The sequence below is a fragment of the Microcaecilia unicolor genome, chromosome 7 (genome assembly GCF_901765095.1).
Source record: "Microcaecilia unicolor chromosome 7, aMicUni1.1, whole genome shotgun sequence".
Lineage (NCBI taxonomy): Eukaryota > Metazoa > Chordata > Amphibia > Gymnophiona > Siphonopidae > Microcaecilia > Microcaecilia unicolor.
In genome coordinates this window covers 232453213-232476244 of record NC_044037.1, presented here as the reverse complement: position 1 = coordinate 232476244, position 23032 = coordinate 232453213, and the positions used below count along the sequence as shown (strand labels likewise).

Genomic DNA, 23032 nt, shown 5'->3' with positions numbered 1-23032 from the left:
CTTTCCTCTTTCCCTCCCTACCCTTCCGTCCAGTGTCTTCCCTCTTTCTGCTCCCTCCTTCCAGCATTTTCCCTCTTTCTCCCTCCTTTCGTTCAGCATTTCTCCGTCTGACAGCTAGGGTCTCCCCCAGTTTCTCCCCAGCAGCTTCTCACTCTCTCTCTTGCCCATGTCCCCTCTTTCTCTCCCCATCATTCCACTCATCCGTCTCTCTCTCTGTACCCCTTTGAGATAGATTGCTATATCAAAATGCCATTATCTAAATATGCACAGAAAGACAAATTCCTTTGAAATCACCAAAGGTCAGGTCCCCTCTTTAGTTGTTACTGGGATTTAAATATATTCAGCACGACAGCACCCCAGTATGAAGCATTCGCAAGCGGGTTGAATAGCGGAGCACAGGAAGGAGCATCGTGTCTTGCCATCCTCTGTACTAGTTTAGCTCTGTAGTAACTTAAGCCAGGGCTCACGGATACAGGGAAGACCAAAAAACAATTTTTTTTTCCTTCTCAGCACACTTGGTTAGGGCTCATTTTAGTGTGGTCACCTCTGTTTGCACTTCACCTCCGGGCCTCTTTACAGTCAAGAACAAAGAAGAAGCGCGGCGGGGCCGCAGCAGCCTGCAGGCATGCGCTGTCGGCTCTGCCGGTCCTCTGCTCCCGACGGGAAATTGACGTCAGTGGGGCAGAGGAGAGGACGGCAGAGTCGACAGCGCATGCCTGAAGGCTGCTGCGGCGCCGCTCCGCACTTCTTTTGTTCACAGAACAGATGGTTGTTCACAGAAGCGGGGGCTGCTCAACAAAGCAGCGGCAGAATCCAGCGGGACGGGTCCGGGAGTCTTTGCTTATCGACGGAGGAAGACAGAGGCAGGCGGGGAAGGTCACAGCCTCCTCAAGCCTCTTATACGGGGCGCCTATGCCTAGCTGCACCCCCGCATTGCACTACTGGGCATTGTAAGCCAAAGTTACTGCACTGACTACTGTTAACATTTTAAAATAAACTAAAGCTATTTCATACATTAGTTTAAATTTATTTTGTTGATGATTATTTAGAAACAATTACAGAAGCGAGCCGGCCTAAAGATGGATATAGATAAACAATCCTCCTGCCCTAAGACGACAAGCTTATCTTGGTTGCCAGGTGGAAATTTTTTTTCCCACCCAAACCGAGCCCAAATCCAGCACAAAGTCAAACCCCGCCCCTGACACCCCACCCCCGCGTCATCACCCCGCCCCTGCCGTCATCGACCCCGCCCAGAACGTCACTAGCCCCGCCCCCCGCGGCCGAAAAAAAACGCTTAAAAACCGGCCAAAAGACCCCAAACAAGCCAAAAAAACCGCAACTCGCCGCGGGCAAAAATTTCCCGCGGCGGGTCGGAAAACCGCCCAATTGGGCGGTAAATCTATCAGTGAAAGCAAACCCGATGGGAAAAAAAAATGACCACTGAGAAACTCCTGCTCAACCACCAATGAAGAGCTGAGTGAAGCAGCCAATGAGAATATGGTTTATATGTGAAATTAGGATGAACAGAGTTGGCTGAGTGAGTGCTGAAAGCTTTTATTTGGAACCAATATATAGCTGTGCCCCTTGAGCAGGGAGAGAGAGGAGAGAAGGGAGGTGCTGGTCTGGTCGGCGACGGATACTCTGCTCTGGGACCTTCTCAGATTTGCAGTTAACAGACTGTTTCAGTGCTGCACAGGGTATTGCAGAAATAGGAGAAATAAAGGAAAAGCAAAGAAAAATAAATACACAGGTAGACAGAAAGTGTGAAAGGGGAACAAAAATCAAGATGGCAGGTATTTTAGCCTGGTTCTGGAATGAGAGATTTTGGTTGCCACACAATGTAACTTGGGCGGATCTGAAAAACACAGAGGAAGCCACCTTCCCTCAAGTAGAGGATCTCTATCTGTCGTTTCCTTTCGCATTCTGCATTTACATGATCCGGCTAGTCTTTGAAAGGTAAGACTGAGGTCCACAACCCCCAGGCATCTTGCTGGTTAAAACACAGTGTCTGCCTGCATGTAGGTAGTGCCGCATAGAAGGGGTCGTAGGATTCTACTTGAACCCATTTTTCAAATTTTAAGGAATGCTTACGTTTCACGGTACCCAAATATTCTCTCTCTCTCTCTTACATGCTCATAATTTAAATAGCAAGTGAACGACCATGGAACTAATCTGTTGCAGTTGTAATACATTGCTGTGACTTCTTACTTATTGACAGCTTGGTATACTTGCTCAGAAAGACACTAGCCAGTTGAAAAGATGAATGCCAGAGAGTCGCTTTTTGACCCGTTCTCTGTTGTTTTTTTTTTTTTTTTTTAATGGTTCACAATGTAGCGCAGCCCAGCAGCACACCGTTTGATCTGATGGTAGTGTATTCATTCACTGAACAAAATGTGCGTATGATGTTACTAGGAGGGGACATTTCATTCTGAAATTTCAGCATTGTTTGACTCCTTGCAAAAGCAGAATTGCACACAGTTGATACAGAATGGTTGATATATTTTAATGCTGGCTTTTTTTTTAACTACTGTCTGTTGCAATGAAACCTGCCTTTTGGAACTGCTGCTTTTGTAGATTTGATTGGGATGCATTAAAAAATATTTTAATCCTAAAAGGATATTGTTTAGAACTGGCGATAATGTTACTAAGGATAACCTGGGTGTGTGTTTGGGGGGGGGGGGGGGGCATAGGTTTGGATAGCATGTGTGGTTGTTAAGATGTCTAAAAAGTGTTACCACTGTTGCCATGAAAGTGTACAATAATGCAATATAATTTATATGTAATGATCATGTATGGTTAATTTTGGCAATTTTTCAAAATGTTAGCTTTTTAAATAACATGCTACTGTATCACATGTACACTTTTTATTCTAGAAATGGCATCACTTGTAATTAAATATTATTTCTGAAAACAACTGGAATAAAACAATACTTGAATCTACTTTAGTATCTGGTGAGCTGCAGCTATATGCTTATGTATATTGTCAAACAAAAAATAGCATTTATCTGATTTTTTTTTTTTAGTCTAGAAGGCAAGTAGTGTCAGAATATGGGCTTTTGTTGAATCCTTGTTGCAAAAGAAGATATTTGAATGCTAGTGATCTTTTTTTTTTTTTTTTTTTTAACAGGTACATATATTTCTTCTTGCTGTGTAGAATATATATCAGAGGGCACCAGAAGCAGTCCCTAAAGACAATTCCCTTAAGTTTTTCACTCTGCCTCTGGCCCTGTCCACAATGGGTTATTTGTTCATGCCTTTACTTGGCTTTCATTCAGCTGCAGGTGGTCTCTGTCCCAGCTGGATTTACTGTAAAGCTGGGTGACATCTCTTTTCGTATGGAAGATGTCACATTAAATTGTGGAGCAGGGCTGTGCTTTTTTTTTTATTCAGTCATATTCTAGTGGACTGCAATATGAAAGTGTTAGGAAGGCATTCATAAAAGGACCCATTTCCTAAACTGCTGCTTTTAAATAGACCAATACTGTGATCACTGCAACAGCAGTGGCACTTTTCTACTTAAAAAAAAGACTTTGACAGATTTTTACATATTAAGTAAGTATACAGACATGTAACAAACATATTCCTCCCCCATTCATATCAAGCATAAGCAACCTGGATTTACTCTGGCCCATGCACATGCACTCAGACCAGTAATTTATATGCCACCAAATCTATGAAAAATGCTTCAAGACATGTTATTTGAAATATAAAATACCTATATTTTAAAATTAAAAAATTTTCTGTGTTGCCAGGGGTGGAAAATAATGGGCACCTGGGCCTGTATCGGGTGAGAGGATGGTTGTAGATCCTATCACTGTGTCTGATAGGTCTCCTCCACTGTCTCTGATTTGTTTTTGGAGATAAAGCAGTAGCATATGATGAAGCTGAAAGAAGAAGAAGGATACTTAGGGCCCTGTTTACTAAGGTGTGCAAGCGTTTTTAGCGTGCTAAAATGCTAGAAACACCCATATATTCCTATGGAAGTAACCTGTTCGGGGGCAGAGGGAGCAGGGAACCAGCGGAGCTGACATCCCCCCAGTGGCATGCACCCGGGGAGGACCGCCCCTCCCGCCCCCCCTTCCTACGCCACTGATCTCAGGTGTGGAGAAAAAGTTTAATTAGAGACACGCTGACAGCACCTGGCAGACAGAGATAGGGGTGGCAGGGGGCTCTTAAAGAAACGTTATGTAGACAGAAGGCTGAACCAAAGTAGGAGTAACCAAACTCCACTAACACAGAGCAATAGCTCAGTCACAGGCAGATGATCAAAAGCTCCGCGCTGTTCCAAACAGCGCTCTAAAATAGCGCTGGAACAGCGTGAGGCGCTATTAGACCTATGATCAGAGATAATGCATGCAAATTTAAGTAGCGCAATTATCTCTGATCATGGGGTAGAAGTGCGGAAGAATTGTGCCTGAGCATGCGCTCAGCACAATCCTCCCGCACTTGTTTGACAGGTCTGGGCTGTCAAAAGCCCAAACCTGTCAAACACAGGGGCTGGAGGTCCATGGGACCACCAGGCCCTGACTACCCCTACCCTGAGCAACGGGGGCTGCAGGTCCGGCGGACCTCCGGTCCCCCCGACTTCCCCCCCCCCCCCAGGTTCAGGGAGGGCTGGAGATCCGGTGGGTGTCCAGCCCCCCCAAACCCCCATAAAATGGTCCCTGGTGGCCCAGTGGCCGTCGGCCAACCCACCCCACCCAGCGAATGATGGGGGGGGGTGGGGGGGGCTGGAAGTCTGTCGGACCTCCAGCCCACCCCAACTGCCCCCCCCAACGTCTGCCGAATCCCTGGTGGTCCAGCGTGAAAAAGAACCCCCTCCCGGCCCCCCTACCTTAGTTGGAGGAGGGAGGGAGGTAGCCTGTCTCCCTCCCCTTCCTTGGGAAGACGCTGCCGCAAAATGGCGGCGCCCAGCCCCGCCCAGTGCATCCTGGAATGCGCTGGGTGGGGCTACAGACCATATAAGGGAGCAATGGGGTTTGCTGTGGCGAGCGACCCAAATTTTGGCGCGCTGACCGCTGATCATTGGCGATGAATGCGCTAAGCCCTGTTTCAAGCATTTGCATGCTACTTGTGCAAAGAGCACTGTTTATTATGTATTTGCATGCTACTTGCGCAAAGAGCCCTCAAGCGTGTTGTTTCATGTGCTCGAGGGCTCTGATCATGGGGTGGTAGCAAATGCCGGTGCTATTATGGCACTAACATCTTCTAGCGCCGGTGTTTGCTTTTGATCATCTGCTTAACAGAGCGCAGAAAGGCTTAAGCATAAAAGGAATACACCAAAGCAGGAATTGACGTCAGAGGTGAGCTTAAGTAGACAGACTAACATCAGCTCAGCCCCTTATGGACTAATCAGGAGTGGTTCCAAGCATTCCCCTGTCTGACTAGTAGAATTCTAAACAGAAACATACAGAATCGCAACAGAACTATTTAGTAACTTAATTACGAGCACCTAAGTTCTTGTACTTTGGAAAAGAATAAACAAACAAGTTACGTCTACCTGTTCCATTTTATAGACCTCTCTCATATCTCCCCTCAGCCATTTTTTTCTCTCCAAGCTGAAGAGCCCTAATCTCTTTAGCTTTTCTTCATAAAGGAGTCATTCCACCATCTGCAGTTCTGCAGCTCCATTCTAGGTTTAAAATGTTGCTCATACTATGGGATCAATGGTGTATGATACTTTATTTTTATGCTGGTTAGCCATAAGTAAACCTTCCAACACAGATGGTAAAATGCTACTGTAACTGAATTATTTAATGTTATAGTATACTGCCATCTCATAAACTTATTTTAACTAAACCATTTTGTTTGTATTATGGTTTCTCGTATTAGGAACTAAATGCCATGTAACCCAATTTCATCTTCAGTAGATCTGTTAAATGGAGAAGGGAAAGCATAATAGAAGGCATTAGAGACTTTAATAACATTTTGAAATTCCGTTTTGAAGGCATGAAGGGATGCAAATTAATCTATTAAGAGGGTCTTTTACTAAAAGTAAGCTCAAGTTATCTGCAGCAGGTCCCATTTTATTCCAGTGGGCCCTGCTGCAGATAACTCAAGCTAATCTTTAGTAAAAGACCCTGTCTTAATACCATGTTCCGTATAGAGAACAGAGGGCCAGATGCACTAAACTTAACGAGCCATTAATGAGCAAGTAGTAAACCCTGGCATGCACTAAAGGCTTCTCCGAGCCATTTTCCGATCACGGTAGCAGCTAACGAAAACGGAATGCAAATGATCCAAAGGCTCTTATAATGAGCTGCACTATTGTTACAAGCTGTTATAATGAGATGCACTACCGTTTTCCAATCACCTTACTATGGAAAAACCTAACGGGAGGTCTGCACCTCTCGTTGGGGCTGGCCAGGATTCATTCACCTCTAAAGACTTCTATAAAATTAAAAAAAAAAACGTCCAAGTGCTCGTCAGGGACGTCCTTTATGGATGTCCTTCACTCAAACAACAACAAAAAAAGGATGTCGTACTTCTTGATTTTTTACTCTCGCTGGGAAAAAACGTCCAACTGCTCGTCCGGGACGGCCTTTATGGACGTCCTTCAAACAACAACAAAAAAAGAGGACATCGTACTTCTTGATTTTTACTCTCACTGGAAAAAAACCCCGTCCAACTGCTCGTCTAACACTTTTTAGACATCTTAACAACCACACATGCTATCCAAACCTATGCCCCCCCCCCCCCCCACACACACCCAGGTTATCCTTAGTAACGTTATAGACAGTTCTAAACAATATCCTTTTAGGATTAAAATATTTTTTAATGCATCACAATCAAATCTACAAAAGCAGCAGTTCCTAGCGAGTGACAGGAGGTGCTGGAGGTCCGGCAGACCTCCAGCCCACCCCAACTCCCCCCCCCCCCCCCCCAGCATTGTTTGCTGAATCCCTGGTGGTCCAGCGTGAAAAAGAACCCCCTCCAGGCCCCCCTACCTTAGTTGGAGAAGGGAGGTAGCCTGCCTCCCTCCTCTTCCTTGGGATGACGCCGCCGCAAAAAGGCGGCTCCCAGCCCCTCCCAGTGCATCCTGGGATGCGCTGGGTGAGGCTACAGACCATATAAGGGAGCAATTCCCTTATATGGTCTGTAGCCCCGCCCAGCGCATTCCAGGATGCACTGGGTGGGGCTGGGCTCCGCCATTTTGCGTTGTCATCCCAAGCAAGAGGAAGGAGGCAGGCTACCTCCCTCCTTCAACTAAGGTAGGGGGGCCGTGAGGGGGTTCTTTTTCACGCTGGATCACCAGGGATTCGGCAGACAATGCTGGGGGGGGGGGAGTTGGGGTGGGCTGGAGGTCCACCGGACCTCCAGCACCTCCTGTCACTCGCTAGGAGGGGGGGTTTGGCCGGCAGCTACTGGACCACCAGGGACCATTTTCTGGGGGTTTGGGGGGGGGGGGGGGCTGGCGACTATAACCTAATAGTGGATCCAGAAACTGATACATCTAATCCCAGGATGGCACCGCAGGGAGGGGCCTGGACCCGAGCGCTCCCTACATTTATGCGTATAATGAATCTGGTGGATCCATGAAGATCCTTAAATCCGGAAGTGAGGGATTACACACACCTCTCGAGGGCACATGGGACTCTCTCTCGAATTGACTATATATTGGTGGATAGAGCGCTGTTCCCCTGGGTATGTGATGTGGGGATAGGGCCTACGGAGATCTCAGACCATGAGATGGTTTGGGTGGAGCTTGAAGCCCCAGAATTCTATGAAACCAGAGGGGGGGTGGAGATACCCGGGATACCTGCATGGAGATGAAGAGTTTGCCAAATACTTAGCCAATAGATGGGCAGAATATGATAGTTTCAACAAACAGCATGCAAGTGACCCAAAACTGTATTGGATGGCAGCCAAAGCAGTGTTATGGGGGGACATAATAACATTCGTCCAGGCTCGCAAGAAAAAGCAAGCCATAGCAATCCTGCGCTTAGAAAAACAACTCAAAAAAGCAAAGAACTATATAAAAGCGCCATGCAGGGTTAATAGAGAGGAACTCCAGGTGATACAGACGGCCCTCAATTCCTTAATACATAAGCAAACCATGCGCTTCTTAATATATTACAAGTACAAACTGCAAAGGTTTGGGAACATAGCTGGGGAACTCCTGGCAAAGTTGATCAAAACAGGGAGACCTAGTAGAGTAATAACGGCAGTGAGGGATCAACAAGGAACACTCAAATATAAAAGTGAGGAGATAGCGCAGACCTTCACCAACTATTTCAGGGCGCTATAAGATAAAAGATCTGAGGAGTACCCAGATAGTCTGGAAGGCTACCTAGTAAACATGGGATTTCCACAACTCCAACAGAGGGATATAGAACAGCTAAATCAGCCCATAACAGTGAAGGAACTTCAGGGAGCCATTGGGGAGCTGGTCCGTAACTCTGCGCCGGGTCCCGATGGTTTCACTGGGGAGTTTTATAAAGCATTGCGCAAGATAGGGCTGGGAGCGTTGAGTAAATATCTAGACCAAGCAATAGATGACAGAGACTTCCCACTGCACGTGAATGAAGCCCTAATAACTTTAATACATAAACCAGGGAAGCTAGAATCAAATGCAGATTCCTATAGGCCCATATCACTGATCAATGTGGACATTAAATATTAGCCCGCATCATGGCGGGGAGGCTGGGACAGATACTACCACAACTGATAGGTGGAGAACAGGTAGGATTTGTGCGAAGCAGACAAGCGGGAAGCAATGTCAGACGAGTATTAGTAGCCATGGCAAAATGTCAACAGGAAGAGAAGGCAGCGCTAATCCTAAGTTTAGACGCCGAAAAAGCATTTGACAAAATAGACTGGGGTTATCTGTTCGGGGGTGGTTTCATGATGCACTGCGAGCCTTATAACAAACCAAAGGCATCCATTATGGTGAATGGGGTAAGGAGTGAATCGTTTAGAATACGACGGGGAACAAGGCAGGGATGCCTGCTGTCACCCCTTCAGTTTGTGCTGGCGATGGAGCTGTTATTGAGAGCCATAAAGAGAGAAGAGGAGGTGACGGGTTGAACTAACAGGGGGAACGGTCAAAGCCCTAGCATTTGCAGATGACCTGTTAATAGTAATCCAGGACTCAGAACATTCTGTCCCTAAAATTATAGAGGTAGTGAAGAGATATAGTGCGTTCTCGGGTTACACGCTAAACATACAAAAATCACGAGCAATGCAGGTCTCAGAGGGAGATAATATACAGCAGGAAATGGCGCTGAACATAATGTGGGAAACGGACACTCTCAAATACCTGGGTACTAGAATCCCCCGAGATCTCACAAGCTTGTATGCATGGAATGTGAAAGGGTTGATGGATGATACTAGGGTTAGGTTACAACTATGGCAGGGATTTCCCTATCCCTCTTAGGTAGAATAGCCTTGTTGAATATGGTGATAGTGCCCAGATGGTTGTATGTGTTTCAGACAATACCGCTGTACATGACTAGGACTGATGAACACAAGTTAAATCAGATGCTTCAAAAATTTTTATGGCGGGGGGAAAAAGCCAAGGATAGCGCTCTCGGCGCTGCAGGTGTCAGTGGAGTATGGGGGCCTGGGATTACTAAACATGAGATACATGACGATCGCCTGTGTGATGAGACACCTTAACCATTGGCTCCGTACAACACAATATTTTACGCCAACTGAATTAGAGCTGAGCGAGGTAAAGGACAGGCATATAAGCCACCTGCTGCACAAAGGAAGTGGAGCCGAAGGAAGATTATTGAACTCAGCTCAGATACTGCCAACGGCAAGAGCGACATGGCGATGGCTGTGCTGGCGACATCGGTTCTCAAGTCAAACCACACCGTATTTACCCATATGTGGAAACCCGGATTTTCCTCCTGGAAGGATACAAAATGCATTTCACAGATAGGGGAAAAAGGGGGTGAAGTACCTACTGCATGTGTTGGATACAGAAGGGCAGATTAAGCCATGGCCGGAACTGCAAACCCAATTTTCATTGCACCCAACGGACTGGTATCATTATTACCAATTGAAGCATTATGTAGCCAGCCTGCCCAGAGAAGCATTGACGGAAGATGTACAGGAGGAACTGGGGTCAGCTCTGTTGTTGGGAGCGCAGCAGAAAGTGCCCCTGAAGTTCTATCATTAGACATCTTAAAGACATGGCAGAGGAGCTAAACACAGCGGCCATAGTGAGAGCATGGAGTGCAGAGATACAAACTGAGATCACAGAAGCAGAGGTATGTGAATACCTAAAGGGCTACAGAAGGATCACAGGATTAGCAGCATACTGGGAAATGCAGTATAAATTTGTAGTACGAGCATATATCCCACCCAGAAGGGCGTTTCATATGGGGCTCTCCCCGGATGGAGCATGCCCGAAGTGCGGAGGGGACGGAGCGACTCTGGGACACGTGTTCTGGACATGCCCAAAAATCAGGAAATTTTGGGCAATAGTGATCAAGCAGACCTCTGTGTTATGGACAATAACCTGGCACTATGAAGCAGGGGCGTATCTGAGGTTCGGCGGTAGGGGAGGCAGGGGCTAGAGTGAGGGGGCACATTATAGCCCCCCCCGGCCGCCGCCGCCCCCCCTACCGCCGTCAACCCTCCCCCCTACCGCCGTTAACCCTCTCTCTCTCTCCCTCCCCCGCCTACCTCCGTCACCTACCCCCGAGGTCTGCTTCCTCCTGCCGGCTTTTTAAAATATTGCTTCAGCTGGCGGTGGACCCCAACCCCCCGCCAGCCCAGCCGCGGTCTTCTTTAACTTCTTTATCCTCGTCGTGCTGAAAGCTGCATGCATCCTTAGTTCCAGTTGGACAGAGTCTGACGTCGCAGCACGTTGACGTTACAACGTGCTGCGACGTCAGACTCCGTCCAACTGGAACTAAGGATGCATGCAGCTTTCAGCACGAGGATGAAGAAATTAAAGAAGACCGCGGCTGGGCTGGCGGGGGGTTGCGCCAGCTGAAGCAATATTTTAAAAAGTCGGCAGGAAGAAGCGGACCTCGGGGGTAGGTGACGGCGGTAGGGGGGTCCAGGGCGAAATCTGGCCCCACGCAGATACGCCCCTGCTGTGAAGTGAGATTTCTATTTGGAAAACCAACCTTAATTCAACCATTACTCAAAGGGAGTAAAGCTTTTGTGATGCGTGCCATTATGGTGGCGAAAAAAATACTAGTGGCCTGGCTAGACTCAGCAGGCCCTTCTGTACAACAGTGGAGAGAGGACAGATGATTCATTTGATGAGAATTGAAAGAATGGAACAGAACATACAAAGGCCAATAAAAGACAGAACCTTTCAACACAGATGGGGCCCCTTTTGGATGACACTAACACCTGTGGCCAGAGGGCAGTTAATGAATATTTAAACAGGGTTGAATGTGAATGAATGTTGTGGAGGATCTAAGGAGCTGGATGTTGGGTAGGGGGAGGGAAGGGAGGGGGATGGGGGATAGGAAGGATAAGGGAGAGGGGAGGGGCGGTTAAAGGAAGAGGGTAACTTGGGGGGGGGGGGGAATGTAAAAAAATCATTGAAGAGGAAAGCTGTGTAGTTTAAAGTGTTAACGTGTTCTATCTGTTTCTTCAATAAAACATATTTAAACATAACTTAGGACAGCAAAAAGGCTATCTCAAATTGTCTAGATAACCTTACCAGGGTAGCACACTCAATATCACCGCTATCAGGATAATGCTGACTGCCACTTCTTGATCTGGAAATTCAGTGCCAGCTGCTGTCTGTATTCTGGTGGTGAATGTTCAGTTTAATTGCCATTGCTGGCATTAAAAGAAATGCTGGTTGCAAAGGCTGAATATCAAGCTGATAGTGTTTATTTTCAAACAATTTAGTGCTGCCAATTTTCCTGGAAGGTAAAGAAATCTAAAATAAACATGACTTGTTCATAGTTTTCTTTGGATGGCATTCAGAAAGATTATTAAGTTGAAATTACATGGGATCATTTATATGCAAGTTGCCTGCTTGAAAATCATTCTTCCTGTTCAAGTGAGTTTAAAATTTGGATGTTGCACAGCTGCAGTTGCAGATTTCCTCTATCAGCAGAGTGAGCAACAGCATACAATGAAGAGGGTCAAAATGTACAGCACAAACAGCCAACAAACACTATAAAGAGCTCACAAGAATGCAGCACAAACACAAATGCAGAATGAATAATCTGTTGAAACCAATCCCTTAAATCTTCTAAATCAGTAAACCAGAGTGGAGTGCAGTGCTGTATTCAATAGATTATTCGTACTGCATTTGTGTTTGTGTTGGATTTAGATAGACCCCTGACGCAGGTGCTGCAACACCAAAACACGGCCCGTGTCGGGTCTTTTAATAAAGCATGTTTGTTCTATTCTTGTCAGCCCTTTGTGCTATTTGTTGACAGCAGACTGAGCCACACCATAGTGGAGCCCAAAACCAGACCAGTCCCCTCATATTATGGAAATTCCAGGTAGTCCCATGCACCCACCCAAACTAAAACCTCACTGTTCCTTCTTTTACCAACTTACTTTGGCATTGTTGCAAAGAATGTAATGATTAAAGAGCTGAAAGAATTAAGAACTTGTATCTAAATGAGGTGTAAAATATTTTTCTGTGGTAATGTTAACAAAGGTGTTACTGCTTTTTTGCATGTTTGCTGTTTTTTTGTTAGTAACTTCTCAGTTGATCCTGTTTCTTTGCATATGACAATTTTGGTGAACTACCAGAAATCCTTGGCAGGCTGGCACTAGTTTCACAAGTTAGTGCTCAATATAGGGAAGTGTGAAGCCATTTGCTTAACCTATAATGAATGCCCTTTTCCTCCCTGACTTTTATCTCCAAAGATCAGGATGCAATTATCTGTTAACACACAGTATACACACTAGGGATCAACTAAAGATTCAGCACTCACTTTAGTCTTAAATTCTGAGCTGTTAGCGTCATACTAGCGCCGGCGTTTGCTACCGCCCCATGATCAGAGCCATCGAGCGCGTGAAACAACGCGCTTGAGGGCTCTGAACGCAACTAGCATGCAGATGCATGCTAAACATATTCATCCCCAATGATCAGCGGCCAGCACGCCAAAGATTGGGTTGCTGGCTGCTACAAACCCTACGCCAGCTCCGAGGAGGCGTTAGGGTTTGCAGATCATTGGGGAGGAATGGTGAGCCCTGTCCAACATGCATTTGCATGCTGGCAGGCCCCCATTTCCCCCAACAAAGCAAACCTGTCAGCGATGGGGAGCTGGAGGTCCAGCGGACCTCCGGTCCCCCCGACGATTCCCTCTCTGGTTCAGGGAGGACTGGAGATCCGGTGGGTCTCCAGCCCCCCTAACTCACCTCAACATGTCCAAGCAGTCCCTGGTGGCCCAGTGGGCGACTAAACCCCCCCCGACGGGGGTCGGAGGTCCGCAGGACCTCTGGTCCCCCCGATGATCCCCCCCCCCAGGTTCAGTTTCTCCATTAAATGGTTTATAGCGCCTTCCAGGATACACTGAGCAGGGCTGGGTGCCACCATTTTGCGGCATCACAGGAAAAGGAGGGAGGCAGGCTACCCTCCCTCCTCCAACCCACAAGATAGGGGGGTATGTAGGGAGGGAGGGGCGGATTGATCACTAGACCACCAGGGACCCTTTGCTGGGGGTTTAGGGGGGCTGGAGACCCACCAGATCTCCAGCCCTCCCTGACCCTGGGGGAGGGATCGTTGGGGGGGACCGGCGGTCCAGCGGACCTCCAGCTCCCCTATCGCTGGGGGGGGGGGGGGGGTTGGTTGGTCGCCCACTAGACCACCAGGGATTGTTTGGTGAGGGGAGTTAGTGGGGGGCTGGAGACCCACCGGATCTCTATCCCTCCCTGAACCTGGGGGGGGGGGGGGGACCGGAGGTCCTCCGGACCTCCGGCCGCCCGTTGCTCGGGGCAGGGGTAGTTGGGGCCTGGTGGCCCCATGGACCTCCAGCCCCTGTGTTTGACAGGTTTGCTTAGGTGGTCGGTGGCCCAGCTGTTTGGGGAGGCTAAAGGGGGCTGAGTTAGGGGTGGTGCCAGGGGTGGGGCTTATATCCATAATTGTCTATCAACACAAAAAAAGAAGTAAAAGTAAAATAGTCCCATGTAATACCTTTTATTAAATTTAGAAATTAGATATGTATCATATGTCAAAGAATAAAGTGGTTGTTCAAAGCATATATTAACCAATGTATACTATTCAAAAATGTTATCAATTATTAAACACTGCTATTTCCATCCATTGAAAATCCCAAAATGAAATGGTCACATTAGTGAAAGTAACATTATGCATGAAATGACAACACTGTAAATATTACACTGGGCAGACCCTAATACACCAATATATCACCCATACGGTAAACACAGACCATCAACAATATTTTTTATTTATTTTATTACATTTGTATCCCACATTTTCCCACGTAGCAGTAGGCTCAATGTGGCTTACAATATGAAACTATTTCAATATGAAACAAGGGATCATAATATCACAATTCCTCATGTACAGCCACAAAACAACCTATTAGGGTGGATAGTGTTAACAATGAATTCCTTCTTCTAACGACTAGATAGAGATAAGAGTTTTCAACTTTGGTACAGTATAAGTCATCACAAGAACAAAATATAAGAAAACCAATGGACTGCATTAGGGGCTTATAGCCCATTTAGTTATGTTTAAGCAAAAGAGATCTGCACGAAACAAAATATTTATTTTTATTTTAACCTCTCTCTCTGCCCCAATCCAGTATTGCCCTACTGTCTTGCCCCTCACCACCATCCAACATTGCCCCTATGCCTCCCCATCTCTCTCTCCTCCCTTCAACATCTAGCATCATCACCCCGTCCCCTCACCAGTTGTTCAACAAAGCAATAAGAGACTGCATTACTATGATGTTCTCTGTGTAGTATTATGTGAGCCCAGAATTAACTTTCATGGGCCCTTCCACCCCACACCCTGTAGATACAATATATTTTTTACCTTCCCCTCCCCCAACATTTCTCCTTCCCTGAGGAGAATCTCTTGCACGTAGATACATAAAATATTTTTTAAACCTTCTACTCAGCTTCTGTTTCTCTCACCCCACCAACATTTCGTCCTCTCCCCAATCCCCCGCCCATAGATATATAAAATACATTTTATACCTTCCCTCCCAATCCCCATTTCTTCCCCAATACCCCCTCCCCGGCCCAGCAACTCCCTCACTCTCTCTGAAGTTGAACCCCCCCCCCGGCCCAGAAATTCTCTCACTCTCTGAAGTTGACCCCCCCCCCCTTCACGAAGTATTGGTCTGCACCAAGTATTGCTGTTTGCACCGGTCCGGCCAGAAGGCTTCGCTCTACTCTGTTGCGCAAGACTGGCTACGGCCTCCTCTGGGTGGGATGTTAGTTCCGGCAGAGCCGGAACCGCTGGGGAAGGAGCCTATCGAGTCAGGCAGGCAGCTGTAGCCGGTAAGAAAAGAAATGAGCCGGGGGGGGGGGGGGGGGTGGGCGTGCGAGGGAGAGAAAAGTACAATTTTGTTGTTCCTGGCTGCCCTGCTGAATTCGAGGAGAAGGCAGGGGAAGCAGGCCACAGTTGGGCTGGGGAGGCTTAGCCTCCCCAAGCCTCTTATACGGGGCGCCTATGCAGGTTTGGGCTTTGACAGCCCAGACCTGTCAAACAGTGCGGGAAGATTGTGCTGAGCAAATGCTCAGGCACAATTCTCCCGCACTTTTACCACATGATCAGAGATCATTGCGTGCTTAAATTTGCATGCAATTATCTGATCATCGGTGTGGTAAAGCCCTGCGTTGTTTGGAACAGCGCCGGGCTTTTGCTTGTGAGAGTAGTGAAATCAGCTTTCTTTACCAAAAATCCATAATTTTAAAAGCCCCACTGTCTTAATTCTGTCTACAATGGCATATTGGATCTCTGGCTGCATCAATTTCAAATTATTTAAAACACTGCTGTACTGTAAGAGGCTTGTAAATATGACTGTGGCCCTTTTGTAAATTCCCAACATTGGATATACACTGCCTATACAGGATTTTACTTTTGGTTCACATCGTCTTCATACAGACCCACCACATTATTTAGCAAATCATCTTATCCCCTATCAGTCTACTTGATTATTTTGACCCAACCATCTATCTCTTTCTGATATTCCTCCTCCTTGGAAGTTCTGCCTTATGGAATACAGTCCTGTTATGCAATGAACATTCTTCTTTGTTTAAAAAAAAAAGCCTTGAAAAGTTGGCCATTTGAATTGGCCTTTCCTGCATGCTGATGGCCTGTTTTTCATGAAACCTGAAGATGAGTGAATCAGTTTCTCATTGGCTACAAAAACATAATAGAGTGGAACAGTTTAGGAGGTGAAGTACTTCTATGAACAAAAGAGGAGTGGGACCTGTATGTTATAATCTTAAGGTTGCCAAATAGGTAGAAAAGGCAAAAGCCAGACAATACTTGGGTGCCTAGGGAGAGAAAATGTTAGAAGGAAAAAGGAGGTGATAATACTAGCACATAAGCACTGCCACGCTGGGAAAAGACCAAAGGTCCATCAAGCCCAGCGCTCTGTCTCTGACAGTGGCCAATCCAGGCCCCAAGAACCTGGCAAAACCCCAAAATTTAATAACGATCAATGGACTTTTCCTTCAGGAATCTGTCCAGACTCCCTTTAAACTCAGCAAGGCCAGCTGCCGTCACTACCTTCTCCGGCAATGAGTTCCAGAGTCTAACCACATGCTGAGTAAAGAAAAACTTTCTCCAATTTGTTTTAAACCTACCACATTCTAATTTCATCTTGTGTCCCCTAGTTCTATTATTGTTAGAAAGCGTAAACAAACGTTTCACATCTGTCCGCTCTACCCCACTCATTATTTTGTAGACCTCTATCATATCACCCCTCAGCCGCCTTTTCTCCAGGCTAAAGAGTCCTAGCCGTCTTAACCTCTCCTCATAAGGTAGTCGTCCCATCCCTTTTATCATTTTTGTCACCCTTCTCTGCACCTTCTCCAATTCCTTTATATCTTTTTTGAGATGAGGCGACCAGAACTGAACACAATACTCCAGGTGCGGTCGCACCATGGAGCGATATAACGGCATTATAACATCCTCATGCTTGTTTGTTTTCCATCCCTTTTCTAATAATACTCAACATTCTGTTCGCCTTCTTAGCCGCCGCAACACACTGAGCGGAAGATTTCAACGTTCTATCCACAATGACTCCCAGATCCCTTTCTCGGTCCGTAACTTCTAAAGCGGAACCTTGCATGACATAGCCGTAATTCGGGTTCCTCCTTCCCACGTGCATCACTTTGCACTTGTCAACGTTGAACTTCATCTGCCATTTGGACGCCCAATCCCCCAGTCTCACGAGGTCCTCTTGTAATCTTTCACACTCCTCCCGCGACGAGACGACCCTGGATAACTTTGTGTCATCTGCAAATTTAATTACCTCACTAGTTACTCCCATCTCAAGGTCATTTATAAATATGTTAAAAAGCAGCGGTCCCAGCACAGACCCCTGAGGGACCCCACTAACTACCCTTCTCCATCGAGAATACTGACCATTCAACCCTACTCTCTGCTTCCTGTCTTTTAACCAGCTCTTAATCCATAATAATACACTGCCGATCCCATGACTCTCCAGTTTCCTTTGGAGTCTTTCATGAGGCACTTTATCAAACGCCTTCTGAAAATCTAGATATACAATATCCACCGGCTCCCCTTTGTCCACATGCTTGTTCCCCTCGAAAAAATGCAGTAGATTTGTGAGGTAAGACTTCCCTTCACTAAATCCGTGCTGACTTTGTCACAGCAGCCCATGCTTTTGTATGTGCTCCGTAATTTTATTCTTAATAATAGCCTCCACCATTTTTCCCGGCACCGACGTCAGACTCACCGGTCTATAATTTCCCGGATCTCCTCTGGAACCTTTTTTAAAAATCGGTGTTACATTGGCCACCCTCCAATCTTCCAGTACCACACCTGATTTTAGGGATAAATTGCATATTACTAACAGCAGCTCCACAAGTTCATTTTTCAGCTCTATTAATACTCTGGGATGAATACCATCCGGACCCGCGGATTTACTACTTTTTAGTTTGCAGAACTGCCCCATTACATCCTCCAAGTTTACAGAGAAATCATTTAGTCTTTCCGACTCGTCCGCTTCAAATACCTTTTCCGGCACCGGTATCCTTCCCAAATCCTCCTCGGTGAAGACAGAAGCAAAGAATTCATTTAATTTCTCCGCTACGCTTTGTCTTCCCTGATCGCCCCTTTAACACCACAGTCGTCCAGCGGCCCTACTGATTCTTTAGCCGGCTTTCTGCTTTTAATATACCTAAAAAAAATTTTGCTATGTGTTTTCGCTTCTATCGCTAACTTTTTTTCAAAGTCCTCCTCAGCCCTCCTTATCTCCTTTTTGCATTTGGCTTGACATTCCTTATGCTTTATCTTATTGTCTTCCGTCGGTTCCCTTCTCCATTTTCTGAAGGATTGTTTTTTGGCTCTGATAGCTTCCTTTATCTTACCGTTTAGCCATGCCGGCTGACATTTGGTCTTTTTTCCTCTTTTTCTAATACGCGGAATATATTTGTCCTGTACTTCTAGGATGGTATTTTTGAACCTTATTTAAAGTACTATGTACAGTCCTGGAGACCTAACTTCACTGACTTGTGAAACTAGAGCCAGTCTGGCAAGGATTTCAGGCAGTGCACCAAAATTGTCACATGCAAAGAAACAGGATCAACTGAGAAGTTACTAACAAAAAAACAACAAACATGCAAAAAAGCAGTAACACCTTTGTTAACATTACCACACAAAACTATTTTACACCTCATTTAGATACAAGTTCTTAATTCTTTCAGCTCTTTAATCATTACATTCTTTGCAACAATGCCAAAGTAAGTTGGTAAAAGAAGGAACAGTGAGGTTTTAGTTTGGGTGGGTGCATGGGACTACCTGGAATTTCCAAAATATGAGAGGGCTGGTCTAGTTTTGGGCTCCACTATAGTGTTGCTCAGTCTGCTGCCAACAAACAGCCCAAGGGCACAAACGTGCTTTATTTAAAGACCCGACACAGGCTATGTTTTGGTGTTGCAGCGCTTGTGTCAGGGGTCTATCTAAATGCAATGCAAATGCAGTATGAATAATCTGTTCAAACCGCTCCCTGAAATCTTCTAAATCAGTAAAACAGAGTGGAGTGCAGTGCAGTGCTGTATTCAATAGATTATTCATATTGCATTTGTGTTTGTGCTGCATTCTTGTGAGCTCTTTACAGTGTTTGTTGGCTGTTTGTGCTGTGTATTTTGACCCTTTTCGTTGTATGCTGTTGCTCACGCTGCTGACAGAGAAAATCTGCAACTGCAGCTGTGCAGCATCCAAAATTTAAACACACTTGGAACAGGAAGAATGATTTTCAAGCAGGGAACTTGCAAATAAATGATCCCATGTAATTTCAATTTAATAATCTTACTGAATGCCATCCAGAGAAAACTATATGTTTATTTTAGATTTACTTTACCTTCAAAAAGATATAAAAAGGGTAGAGTCAGTCCAGAGAGTGACTACTAAAATAATCAGTGGACTTTGTTATAGAGCATATGAGCTAAGGAAAAAACAGGGCAAGTGATCCACAAGATCCAAAACAGCAGTATGAAAAGAGCAAATCACACAGGAAAAGATCCTTTGAGAAATACTTTATTCATGTGAGGTCTATAAAAAGAGCCTGACACTGGCCATGTTTCACCCATGCAAGGGCTGCATCAGGGGCTAAAGTAACTGACAACAAATAAAACAAAACATATCATTTAACATTGATGAATAGTATAAAATAAACAATAATTAATATAAATAATAACTACCAATTCTAAAATACCATAACATGTCAAGCCAAATAAATGAATATTAAATTGATAAATGAATACCTACTAAATAATAAAAAGCATAAATATATGGATCCTCTAAACAAATGAAAATGTAAAACAAGGACACATACCTAAGCGGTGCTTACAAGCCACTTCACCTCCTTGGTAAAAAGGTAAAAGAAGGAGAAAGCACCATATAAAACATGCTATGAATTCTTAATCACAAAATCCAAGAGGTGGCAGTCTCACAGTAAAAAGAAGAAAAACGCTGTTACCAGTCTGTGCCAAAAAGATGACAGCCTCACACAGCATTTCAATAATGCAACAAGCAGCATAATGGCATATGAACAAACAAAAAGGTCCCTTAAGAGGAGCCAGGTCATAGGTCATGTGACCTCAATCATAATAATACAAATTCACAACATGTAAAAAGCCATACCAAATAAAAGCAAATAAAAACAAAATCACTAAGAGAGAGAGTTAAAAATGCTTAATAATCAATAAATGAAGCTCTAAAAAACGAAAATGAAAATGAGACTAGATATCTTATATACATTTCAGTGATATTAGTAGAAATGAAAGTGAGGCCTAGCATCCTATATGCATTCCAATGACATCATTAGTGGAAAGAAAAGCGAGGCTTGGTATTCTGTATGCATTCCGTGCACATCACTATTACTTTTTATCATAGCAAATCAGAACTGGTTAAGCAGCCAAATTCATACCAGTAAAAGGTTATGAAAGTGAATGCCACCATAGAAATCGATAATCCATCACAAAAACAAATACAATTTGAATATTAATTATGTCAAACATTGAAAACAAAACTGAAACTAAAGCTAGGTGATTTCTACTAAAGCTAGGTGATTTATATGTGTGTCAGCTAGCAGCTGCTGATGCAGTAATGCCAACACAGCCCTTCACTTTGAATGCGCTGTGTCTGCAGTGCTGCGTAAACAGAGGGGTAAGTTTTAAAAGGTAATGGTGATTTTCAGATAACATTGTTCCATGTGATCTTCAATTTCTTTTAGTAAGTCTATCTGCTGGTACTTACATTCTTGTGCTAAAGGTGCAGGAATTGGTGTTGAATGTGATCCTGTAGAGGGCATGCATCTTTTGTGAAATCGTGCTTAGTGACGGTTTTCTTCTGTGATGAGTTTTGAGCACCATTTACTGTATCCTGCCTTTTATTTCTAAGAATGTATCTGAGTACATTTTGACACGCACTTACTAATGAGTATTTATTTTTAGTTTATTTAAAATGCATTTTATAGAAATATTTATTAAATTACTAACTGTGAAATCTGAACTTTTCATGTTCTTTTCGTTCAAAATCTGAGTCACATCTCAATTCTACCAGGGTTTGCCTAGTGATGTTTGACCTACCTTCTGTCTGATCTAAGGAAGGAAAAACCGTCTCAGTGGTTATTGGATGCTGAACTCCTTTTAGTGTTCCCCAGGTGGTGAAAGTGCACTTTCTCCATCGACAGTTTTTGACTTTCATAATATGATCAGATTTGATATTAGCTTTGAAGTCAGTATATGCAGGAAATCCAATACGTTAGTGTTTAACTTTAAAAAAGGAGACTGATAAAATGAGAAGAACGGTAAAAAAACAAAACAAACAAGAAAAAAAAACTTAGAGGAGCGGCTGCGAGGGTTAAAAATTTACATCAGGCGTGGATACTGTTCAAAAACACCATCCTGGATGCCAGGCCAAATATATTCTGCGTATTAAAAAAGGAGGACGGAAGACCAAATGACAGACAGCATGGTTAAAAAGTGAGGTGAAGAAAGCTATTAGAGCTAAAAGAAAATCCTTTAGAAAATGGAAGAAGGAACCGACTGAAAATAATAAGAAACAGCATAAGGAATGTCACGTCAAATGCAAAGCACTGATAAGTAAGGAAAAGAGGGACTTTGAAAAAAAGATTGCGTTGGAGGCAAAAACACATGGTAAATTTTTTTTTTAGGTGTATTAAAAGCAGGAAGCCGGCAAAAGAATCGGTTGGACCACTAGATGACCGAGGGGTAAAAGGGGCAATCGGGGAAGACAAAGCCATAGTGGAGAGATTAAATGAATTCTTTGCTTCGGTCTTCACCGAGGAAGATTTGGGAGACATACAGGTGCCAAAAATGGTATTCAAAGCTGAGTCAGAGAAACTGAATGAAATCTCTATAAACCTGGAGGATGTAATGGGGCAGTTCTACAAATTGAAGAGTAGCAAATCTCCTGGACTGGATGATATTCATCCCAGAGTACTGATAGAACTGAAAAATGAACTTGTGGAACTATTGTTAGTAATATGTAATTTATCCTTAAAATTGAGTGTGGTACCGGAAGTTTGGAGGGTGGCCAACGTAACACCGTTTTTAAAAAAGGTTCCAGAGGAGATTGGTTAAATTATAGACCGGTGAGTCTGACGTCCGTGCCGGGCAAAATGGTAGAGACTATTATAAAGAACAAAATTACAGAGCATATTCAAAAGCATGGATTAATGAGACAAAGCCAACATGGATTTAGTGAAGGGAAATCTTGCCTCACCAATCTATTACATTTCTTTGAAGGGGTGAACAAACATGTGGATAAAGGTGAGCCTGTTGATATTGTGCATCTGGATTTTCAGAAGGCGTTTGACAAAGTACCTCATGAAAGACTCCAGAGGAAATTGGAGAGTCATGGGATAGGAGGTACTGTCTTATTGTGGATTAAAAACTGGTTAAAAGATAGAAAACAGAGAATAGGGTTAAATGGTCCGTATTCTTTTTTTTCTTTTTTTTTTTTATTAAGCCTTTAATTTTTACATCAAGCATACAGTGGGGGAAATAAGTATTTGATCCCTTGCTGATTTTGTAAGTTTGCCCACTGACAAAGACATGAGCAGCCCATAATTGAAGGGTAGGTTATTGGTAACAGTGAGAGATAGCACATCACAAATTAAATCCGGAAAATCACATTGTGGAAAGTATATGAATTTATTTGCATTCTGCAGAGGGAAATAAGTATTTGATCCCCCACCAACCAGTAAGAGATCTGGCCCCTACAGACCAGGTAGATGCTCCAAATCAACTCGTTACCTGCATGACAGACAGCTGTCGGCAATGGTCACCTGTATGAAAGACACCTGTCCACAGACTCAGTGAATCAGTCAGACTCTAACCTCTACAAAATGGCCAAGAGCAAGGAGCTGTCTAAGGATGTCAGGGACAAGATCATACA

General features: G+C 44.6%; 1 protein-coding gene across 3 annotated transcripts in view; it reads left to right on the top strand.

The window, feature by feature from the left end:
• The first annotated feature begins 1339 nt into the window (after positions 1–1339).
• CERS6 (ceramide synthase 6) overlaps positions 1340–23032 on the top strand; it is a 270865-nt gene continuing 249172 nt past the window's right edge. For 2 of the 3 annotated variants that reach the window (XM_030209470.1, XM_030209469.1), the window contains exon 1: positions 1544–1956. In XM_030209470.1, coding sequence (XP_030065330.1) covers positions 1787–1956 — 170 coding nt within the window. In that variant the 5' untranslated portion in view covers positions 1544–1786. The other variant, XM_030209471.1, reaches the window with a different exon arrangement.